The sequence below is a fragment of the Setaria viridis genome, chromosome 7, assembly GCF_005286985.2.
Source record: "Setaria viridis chromosome 7, Setaria_viridis_v4.0, whole genome shotgun sequence".
NCBI classification, from domain to species: Eukaryota; Viridiplantae; Streptophyta; class Magnoliopsida; order Poales; family Poaceae; genus Setaria; species Setaria viridis.
The window spans coordinates 32,664,024-32,674,272 of NC_048269.2; the positions used below are offsets into that span (position 1 = coordinate 32,664,024).

Here is a 10,249-nt window from a genome sequence, read left to right on the forward strand (position 1 = left end):
ATCAATCCTAAGCCACAATTTTGTATCTCTTGTGGATAATTTTATATCTCATTATGTCTTGTGGTTGTGATCATGCTGGTTCTGCCAGTTGATTCCCACATCAAAACATCGGCTACCATGGCCCTAAACATGAGGCAGCCAACCTCAAAAAGTCGCAGGTCACACTACAACTCAAATCCAAGATGCAGTGCCAACTACATTGAAAGAAAGAACAGCTTAATGATATAAGAAGCAGAGCAAACAAAGAAAGTTGCATTAGAATCTAACATAACAAAAGGCAAACAAAACACTCGAGCACCAATCGTCAAAACTTCATAGCGTGGCATATTTTCTGGCACGGTGTTCCAGGACTGTATATAGTAGCTCGACACACATGCACAAGCAGCTTTAATACCGTGGCGCAAATGAATCTAAGTCATCGCTGTACCAACACTCTCCTCCCTCCTATTGAGGCCAAAAACACCAGCCACACCCTCCCTATCGTACTACAGCTTGAGCAGTAGGAACAACGGTCCTGTGCAAAATGAGGCCAAGGAAACCAGGTACGTCCTCTCTGCTCTTGATTTCAAGACCCTCAACGCTTCGCAACAGACGAGGGTCGTCCTGCATATTGCCACGTCCCTCTCTTTCCTTGCAGTTCAGGGCAAACGTTGACGCTGTGGACCATTTCTGAAGCCATGGCCACATCTTCCGAGGTAAAGTGACACTCTGGCCATCCTCCATGATCTCCAGAAGCCTTGCTCGCATTTGCCTGAAGCGAACAGCTTCACAGAATAGGAGTATCAACTGAACCAGCGCCTTCCTTTGCCTTATCATTTCTGGATTCATTAATCCAAGTTTTGGATTGAAATGAAAAAGCACATGGTAGAGATTAGTCAACACTGGAGTTCCGAACACCAACTGCTCCCTGCAAACGCAACATGAAAAGCACTGGTCACTACTAGGGAATGCACCTTCAGTTTTCCAGGAGTGAGTGTTGAGTAATAATATTATTTCCCTACAAAAAGAAAAAAAAAGGAAATTTGGTGCCAATTGTAGAATTATGTTTTGACAATCCTTCTGGGCACATTATAATCATTGGCAGAATTGAAATTATTCACAAGGGTATAGCCCACAAAATTACACACAAAATCAAGTGGAAGAAAAAGGGTTAGTAGCAATCTAAATCATCTGAAGATAGAGTTTGTAAGCAAGTTGGTCCCAAAAAATGCTTAGGTAATCCAGAAACATACTAAAATGCTTCAGGACCATAACCAAACCAAATGTCTACCGCACTAATTTAAAGAACAATACTGCTGCTTCAAGAAAAAAATATTTGGCCATCACCCTGAAGATTAAATTTGATGTAATTTTCAAGAAAGAAAAGATAAGCTACCTCTGGTTTGGGCAAGAATAATCAAATTTATAGCATACTTAGTAATCAGTTGTAGTTAATTGTTTAATCCTAGAAAGATCATGGTAATGACTAATACAAAGATGGGATCGAATGTAGTACCTGATGAAGCCACGGGTCAGGTCAATGTAAGATGACTCTACGTCCATACTCTCAACTGCAGGGTGGTCTGCTGGAAGTGGAATAGGGCGGTCGGAGAACTTGAGCCACTTCCCATCCCCCCTCTGTATGGCCGCAAGGTAGGAATCGATCTCGTCGATTAGTATGGAGACCGTCGGCCTGTCAGGGTACAGAAAGTTGACACGACGCCACCCTTCCGTCGCAGAAGTGAGGGGGACGTCGCGGAAGAGATTGTCCTGCCCCGGGCCGGCACGATCCAAATCCCGCTGCGCCATCCAATTCATCACGTGCTCGTACCCCTGGAGGGACGGATCCATTACGTCGATATCCACTGAAGGAACCCACTGTATATTGCATAAAAAGACCAAAGATTTATCATTTTCCGACCAAATCGTTAGAGCAGAATTATAATCGGTCGACCTGGTGTTACCAGCACATGTTACACACATAGACATTACTCGACATTGCAACTAGTATTCCTAATTCCGCCTCCACGGAGAGAACAGCACCAAAAACTCAAAAACAAAGAGTATATGACAAGAGCAGGTGTTATTTTAGGGTTAGGGACATAAGGAAATCATTTATCCTAAAAAATAGAAATATCCCGCACGCGCGCAGCGGCGCAGGCCGCTGGACTACTTCCCCAAGTAATAATCCATCGAACTTTGATTTTAAAAGGGGAAAAAACCACTTGATTTTAAAAGGGGAAAAACCGCATTGATGCGAGCACGCCCGCAGTCCAAATATGGTTGAAAATAACGAGCGAACTGGGGGATGGGAGAGAAACTGGGTGCGTACCGCGAGCGGATCCTGTGGCTCAGCCATCGCGATCAGCGAGGACGGCGGAGCGGGCACCAGGTGTCGAATCCGTGCGGCGGCGCTGGCGGAGAGCAAGAGTGGGGCGGAGAACAACAGCGTGTGGACGACGCTGGTGGGGCGGTGGGGGTTTTTGTCTGTAAGCGGGAGGGCAGTGGGTGGGGAGTTGGGGTTTTGTCGCTAAGCGGGAGGCAGTGGTGGGGACTGGGGACGGTATAGGTTTCGAGACCCTTCTCCTATTCATGCCGTATCCCGGCGTCGAACACCTCCGCCTTCACGGCAAGTGACGGTAGAATCCAACGGAATGGCACGTACGGGATGGATTTAAATTTTCAGTGGCACTGCGGGGATGGATTAAATTTTGATGGCATGAATTAAATTTTTAATGGCATACAGGGAATTTGCTATAGGATTTTCCATGTCCCTTCGTCCAAAAATAAATCATTATATACTTCTTTCATAGCAAAATATTTATCGCTGTTAATTTTTTCGGATACATTTGACCATTCATTTTATTTAAAAATTTATTGTAAATGTACGAAAAGATAAGTTGTACTTAAAATACCTATGATGGTAAAGTAAGCCGCAAACAAAAAAAATTTAATGATGCTTAAATAATTTTTGAATAAGATAAATGGTCAAATGTCATGACTAAGTGTCAGTGGCAACTATTTTGATACGGATATTATCATTCAAAATCTGTCAAAAAAATAAGTTATTACACCTAATTTGGTACGTGCTTGTATGCATACATGTATGCATCAGCCAACTGGCACCAAAATAAATAAGGTCATAAGGTCATTTTAACTCCTTGTTTTTTTAATCCATCCTACAATTTCTTGGGTGATTTGTTTTTTAGACAGAGGGAGTATGCATGTTTGTCTAATTTGATCATATCATATCACGAGACGAATTAATATCATTGTCAAATTCCTTATGAACTATCCAAATCCAACTATTTAGGCATGTTGTCTTTTCTTTTTCCTTAGCGTAAATTTACGGCATGCAAAGTAATTGAGACTAGCAAATGTATTTTGACCCGTTATCTTTAAGCTAATTAAGTAGGCCCTCCTTGTGGTCCAAAGCGAAGGATTGCACTTATTTTAGGATTTTTTTTGAAGTGTTAGAATTGTGGTTTTTATTAGGTGAATGGAGTTTTCACCCTTTGCATTTCAGCGGTACGTAAGAAAATTGGACAGAAACGTCTTTCTTCATTGGATTTTGAGTAAGTAACCGAGATAGCACGGAAGAGAATACTGGCACGTAATGACGTAAGAGGGTGTTTGGCACACAGGGGTTAAAATTTAGCCCCTATCACATCGGATGTTTGGACACTAATTAGGAGTATTAAATATTGGTTAATTGCAAAACTAATTGCACAACCCCAAGCTAAATCGCGAGACGAATCTATTAAGCCCAATTAGTCCATGATTTGATAATGTGGTGCTACAGTAACCATTCGCTAATGATGAATTAATTAGGTTTAATAGATTCGTATCGCGATTTAGCTTAGAAATTCTGCTATTAGTTTTGTAATTAGCTCATATTTAGTCGTCCTAATTAGCATCCGAACGTCCGATGTGACAGGACTAAAGTTTAGGTCCTATCTCCCAAACACCCCCTAAGTAAACTCAAAACTTTATATATCACATAAGGGAATGGTATAATATTTAGTGGCATACAAGAAACTTTTTTCAAAGAGAAAGATTCATGGTGCCAGGTTATAGCGGTTGCTTTGGATGAACCGAAGGAACTTTTTATTTCTTGGCCAAGAGGGCAGTCCGATCAATTCCTGTGCCAGTGAATATGAACAGAAAATGTAAATGAATGAAATGAAAGTGGATAATCAAGATGGCCACGAAATAAATGGACGAAGCCCAAGTTAGGAACAGAAAATGTAAATGAATGAAACAAAAGTGGTGAAGAGGGTAAATAATCAAGATGGCCACGAAACCAGTGTACCGAGGGGCTCATGTTGAACATGGCAGCTTGACGAAGCCCAACAGAGCAGGTGGTAAATATCTTATTTTCTCACGAAATGTAATAGAGAGTAACCAGCAGGTGGCAGAAATGTTCATCGCACACACTCATCAGTTGGATGAATTATACCCTCCGTCCTCAAATATATGATGTTCAGGACAAGCCAATTAGTCCATTTTTGAACTAATTTGTTTGTACTAAACTTCATATATTTATGGATGGAGGTAGTAGTTGTTTATGTAACATATAAATCAAAATGGACACTGACTCGACAAAGAAATAGATATAAACAAGGCTAGAGGTTTACATAAATTAAAGCTGCATGGCAGCATAACCACAACAAGTCCTGACTACAAAACAAATACATGATAACTTAAACCACCTGAAGGAAGCACCACCAGTCTGCCAGGTAATAGCATCACCAAGTCATGGTACGATGACACACAGTTCTGAAGTAATCTAAAGAAGAACAGACCATGCAACCACCATGTGCAGGCTCGAGGATCCAATGTGAAAATAGCCTTCATCTCTCCGGGCTGACTTAGCTACAAAACCAAACTTCTTCTCAAGCTTAGTGCTGCTCTCGCCAGCGTCACCTAGCTGTTCAGCCTTGATGCCAAGGATCAGTTCAGCCCTCTCCTCCACGACGACTACTCGGCGCTGCAGTGTGACCTGCCCATCCTCGTTGACGACCACCTCGTTGCCTCTGGTGTCCAGCAGCACTACATCCTCACCAATGCTCGTGTTGCAGGCAGTGAGGCGTGCACTAAAGTTGCCTGATCCCTTGCTGATGCGGGCAGTGATGGTCGCCTCCACGGAGCGCTTGACATGAGCGTACCTGACCTCCACTGTGCTATGCTTGCTTGAAAGCACCTCTGTTCTGGTGTAACTGAGACTGCCTCTGTAAGAGATGCTGTTGTATCCAAAGAAATCCAAGCATAAAATCTTGTCATCTTCAGACAATGAACTCCCTTTGTCCTTCACTTTCAGGTCAATCTCAAAAATAGGCTCATCCCACAGCAGGATAGATCGGCTAGGACCTGTAAGTTCCAAAAGACAATCCTGCATACAGTGGCACACAAATTAAAGGCCAGCAAATTTCAATGGCCTTTAGGAACACCATCACTAAAGGTGCATCAGAAGCCAGACAAATTAAAGGCCCGCAAATTTCAATTGCCTTTGGGAACACCATCACTAAAGGTGAATCAGCAGCCAGCAATTTATTTCACCAGTGATGCACATACAAAACCACTTAATAGCATTCTCTAAAATGAAGATTTAAGGATCAGGAATGTGCCCACCTACTGAAATCTTGCATGTCAGGGCCAGCCAACCAAGAAGTGAAGTGGATACCAACTATAAAAACTACATTTGATATACTTTTAAAAATATAACCAAGTTATACCATTTACGTTTTAAGAGCCAGCAGCAACATGCATAAAGTATCTCTGATGGAAAGGTTCTGATCCTAATTCACAGTATCAACCTGTATAAATATTTATTCCGAATGCTAGCGTGGAGCTAAACGCCATAAAAATCAGCTGATATTACCAGTGCTACCCAGCAGGTTACACCATATACATGCATTGAGATGCTTATAGTAGATTAAATGGGCGATGGAATAGGACAGAAGTTGAAACACAGATGTTTGAACATGCCTGAGAGGTGAGGGTCTGGCAATTATCTCTGCCTCGACTGAAGAGGTAGTTGCGCTTCCAGTCTAGGGAATCGCGCACAGCGACGATGCCATAGACATCTAGTGGCCATTGGAGGTCGCTGGTGATCTGATTCACCTTGACGAAGAAGACCTCCATGGTATCACACCCTCTCCTAGCGAGCATCAGCGGCTACGGTGCCTTCGCCCATCAGTGCTTACTGACACGCCCGACCCGCGCTCTAAGCTTTCCAGATCCAAAAAACAAGAAAGAGGATCGAAAACTTTTTTCGACAATTTATAGAAAAGGCCTTATGAATGTAGAAATGGTTGCCTTCACGTTCCACGGTTCCACCACCTTTTGCTGTTATTACTTGGTCATTGGACTTTGACGTAAGTAAACTCAAAATTTTATATATCACATAAGGGAATGGTATAATGTTTAGTGGCATACAAGAAATTTTTTTCTAAGAGAAAGATTCATGGTGCCAGGTTCCAGCGGTTGCTTTGGATGAACCGAAGGAACTTTTTATTTCCTGGCGACGAGGGCAGTCCGATCAATTCCTGTGCCAGTGAATAGAACAGAAAATGTAAATGAATGAAATGAAAGTGGTGAAATGGGTAAATAATCAAGATGGCCACGAAATAAATGGACGAAGCCCAAGTTAGGAACAGAAAATGTAAATGAATGAAACGAAAGTGGAGAAGAGGGTAAATAATCAAGATGGCCACGAAACCAGTGTACCGAGGGGCTCATGTTGACCATGGCAGCTTGACGAAGCCCAACAGAGCAGTGGTAAATATCTTATTATTTTCTCACGAAATGTAATAGAGTAACCAGGTGGCAGAAATGTTCATCGCACACACTCATCAGTTGGATGAATTATACCCTCCGTCCTCAAATATATGATGTTTAGGACAAGCAAATTAGTCCATTTTTAAACTAATTTGTTTGTCCTAAACTTCATATATTTATGGATGGAGGTAGTTGTTTATGTAACATATAAATCAAAATGCATACTGACTCGACAAAGAAATAGATATAATCAGGGCTAGAGGCTTACATAAATTAAATCTGCATGGCAGCATAACCACAACAAGTACCAGACATCAGTTCACAAGCATCTTACATACATATGTTATAACACTATGCACACTGACTACAAAAGAAGTACATAACTTAAACCACCTGCAGGAAGCAACACTAGTTTGCCAGGTAATAGCATCACCAAGTCAGTGGCGAGCCATGTCGTGGTTCGATGACACACAGTTCTGAAGTAATCTAAAGAAGAACAGACCATGCAACCACCATGTGCAGGCTCGAGGATCCAATGTGAAAATAGCCATCATCTCTCCGGGCTGACTTAGCTACAAAACCAAACTTCTCAAGCTTAGTGCTGCTCTCGCCAGCATCACCTAGCTGTTCAGCCTTGATGCCAAGGATCAGTTCAGCCCCCTCCTCCACGACGACTACTCGGCGCTGCAGTGTGACCTGCCCATCCTTGTTGACGACCACCTCCTTGCCTCTGGTGTCCAGCAGCACTACATCCTCACCAATGCTCGTGTTGCAGGCAGTGAGGCGCGCACTAAAGTTGCCTGATCCCTTGCTGATGCGGGCAGTGATGGTCGCCTCCACGGAGCGCTTGACATGAGCGTACCTGACCTCCACTGTGCTATGCTTGCTTGAAAGCACCCTTGTTCTGGTGTAACTGAGATTGCCTCTGTAAGAGATGTTGTTGTATCCAAAGAAATCCAAGCATAAAATCTTGTCATCTTCAGACAATGAACTCCCTTTGTCCTTCACTTTCAGGTCAATCTCAAAAACAGGCTCATCCCACAGCACGATAGCTCGGCTAGGACCTGTAAGTTGCAAAAGAGAATCCTGCATACAGTGGCACACAAATTAAAGGCCAGCAAATTTCAATTGCCTTTAGGAACACCAACAAAAAGGTGCATCAGCAGCCAGACAAATTAAAGGCCAGCAAATTTCAATTGCCTTTGGGAACACCATCACTAAAGGTGAATCAGCAGCCAGCAATTTATTTCACCAGTGATGCACATACAAAACCACTTAATAGCGTATTCTAAAATGAAGATTCAAGGATCAGTCAGGGCCAGCCAACCAAGAAGTGAAGTGGATACCAACTATAAAAACTACATTTGATATATTTTTAAAAATATAACCAAGTTATACTATTTACGTATTAAGAGCCAGCAGCAACATGCATAAAGTATCTCTGATGGAAAGGTTCTGATCCTAATTCACAGTATCAACCTGTATAAATATTTCTTCCGAATGCTAGCTTGGAGCTAAACGCCATAAAAATCAGCTGATATTACCAGTACTACCAAGCAGATTACACCATATATATGCATTGAGATGCTTATAGTAGATTAAATGGGCGATGGAATAGGACAGAAGTTGAAACACAGATGTTTGAACATGCCTGAGAGGTGAGGGTCTGGCAATTATCTCTGCCACGCCTGAAGAGGTAGATGCGCTTCCGGTCCAGGGAATCGCGCACAGCGACGATGCCATAGACATCTAGTGGCCATTGGAGGTCGCTGGTGATCTGAGTCACCTTGACGAAGAAGACCTCCATGGTATCACCAGAACCAGATCCACCAGTTACTGGCAGCACCGGTATGTCCGTGTAGCGCATGGGAGGGTACTGAGCTGAAAAAGGAAGGGGGTTATTTGTTAGTCCAGTCATCTATCCCTTGACATCACAATTGATTAATGATGAAGCAAACAAATGCTATGTATAAGGAAAAACTGTTACTCCTAGCTGGATATGATAAAATGGCTTGGAAAGGGGATTTTTTTTTTACTATAAACATTTGACAAGCAATGTAATTAGGAGCAAATATATGGGGAAATCACATAGATCTCAAGCCAATATCGGATTGAAACGGGGTTCATATTAACATTTAGTATTATCTTTTATTCTTTCTAACATAGAATCAGTAGGTTGTGTAAACAACAGGATCTAAAACGGATGACCCACATCATGACGTTTTTTCTAACCTACACCCCGTCTGGCTAGACAAACCTCCTACCATTGATCTCAAGCACCAGTCCCCGGCAAGTTCACGCGTCTAATCATGCCTCCTTGATATAAGAAAAGAAACAAATGCTACGGATTTGAAATTACGGTTTTTGAGTGGATCCTAATCCGTTGGCCACGACTGAAGAAAGCTCCAACAAGATGAACAAGACGAGGAAAAGCTGATCAAGACGAGGAAAAACAAGAGAGATGTGCAGACGAATATGTACTCTCGGCCTCGAAGGGGATGGCGCCGTTATTGCCGAACATCCAGAGCCAACTATTGCGGTGCAACTCAAAGCAACGTTCCGGCCCCAGCTCCTCCTCCTCCTCCTCCTCCTCATCCGTCTCCATGGCGCTGCGGTGGTCGCCGTTGTTGGCCTCGCGCGGCCTTTTAGCATCGCCGCCCTGAAGCACTTGACCCTCGGCCTTCTCCAGATCCAGACCAGACCTCTTATGGCCGTGGCCGTTCTCACCCAGCTTCGCCTCCAGATCCAGATCAGACCTCTTGTGGCCGTGGCCGTTCTCACCCAGCTTCGCCTCCAGATCCAGATCAGACCTCTTGTGGCCGTGGCCGTTCTCACCCAGCTTCGCCTCCAGATCCATCGCCTCCGTATTCCGCCGCCGAGAAGGTTAGGGTTTTTGCCCCGCCGCCGAAGAGAAGGCTAGCGAGATGCCTCTAGATCTCGGATTGGTGTTGTGTTGTGTTGGGACGGCCGGGTGGGAGGGTGGGTGATCACCTTGGGCGCGTTTGGTAGCTTGTATGAGGGCTGGGCCAGGCCGCTCGGATGCATGCGCTCGCGTTTGGTGGGCTGGACGGATCCGGTGAGCCAGGCTCGCGCTGTGCAAGATTAGCATAGCTAATGACGTTATTAGCACATAATTAATGAATATTAAGTGATTTCAAATCAAATTAAGATGGGATTAGGTAAATTAAAATTTATTATGGCATAATACCTTAAGTAATTAACATTTTAGTGACATATTCGTGTTACATGATTTGTACTCATGCGGGCAACCAAAAAACTTCTCTTCCGAATCAGGCTACATGCATACAAGGAACCAAACATAAAAGCCTGCATGCGATCAACCTAGCTGGGATGAGCCAGGCTCATGGATAGCGACCAGGCTAGCTACATGCAACCAACCAATGTTGACTGATGAGGTGAGAGAGGCCCGCGGGCTGCTTGGATCAGTAAAGGGCTGCTTGGATCAGTAAAGGACTTGTACATTTCTCCC

The 10,249-nt window shown here is 43.5% G+C and overlaps 3 protein-coding genes across 3 annotated transcripts; all 3 read right to left on the reverse strand.

Annotated features, from left to right (window-relative positions):
- LOC117865940 (uncharacterized) lies at nucleotides 1-3,315 on the reverse strand. Its single transcript, XM_034750218.2, has 3 exons — nucleotides 2,312-3,315; nucleotides 1,496-1,857; nucleotides 1-907 (listed from the first exon to the last, which is right to left on the reverse strand). The coding sequence occupies exons 1-3, from the start codon at nucleotides 2,336-2,338 to the stop codon at nucleotides 478-480; spliced, it is 819 nt and encodes a 272-aa protein (XP_034606109.1). The 5' UTR covers nucleotides 2,339-3,315; the 3' UTR covers nucleotides 1-477.
- A 1,406-nt stretch (nucleotides 3,316-4,721) lies between these two features.
- LOC117865941 (uncharacterized) lies at nucleotides 4,722-6,126 on the reverse strand. Its single transcript, XM_034750220.2, has 2 exons — nucleotides 5,968-6,126; nucleotides 4,722-5,371 (listed from the first exon to the last, which is right to left on the reverse strand). The coding sequence occupies exons 1-2, from the start codon at nucleotides 6,121-6,123 to the stop codon at nucleotides 4,769-4,771; spliced, it is 759 nt and encodes a 252-aa protein (XP_034606111.1). The 5' UTR covers nucleotides 6,124-6,126; the 3' UTR covers nucleotides 4,722-4,768.
- An 858-nt stretch (nucleotides 6,127-6,984) lies between these two features.
- On the reverse strand, nucleotides 6,985-9,750 carry LOC117865934 (uncharacterized). Its single transcript, XM_034750201.2, has 3 exons — nucleotides 9,241-9,750; nucleotides 8,411-8,640; nucleotides 6,985-7,845 (listed from the first exon to the last, which is right to left on the reverse strand). The coding sequence occupies exons 1-3, from the start codon at nucleotides 9,614-9,616 to the stop codon at nucleotides 7,246-7,248; spliced, it is 1,206 nt and encodes a 401-aa protein (XP_034606092.1). The 5' UTR covers nucleotides 9,617-9,750; the 3' UTR covers nucleotides 6,985-7,245.
- Between the last annotated feature and the right edge of the window lie 499 nt (nucleotides 9,751-10,249).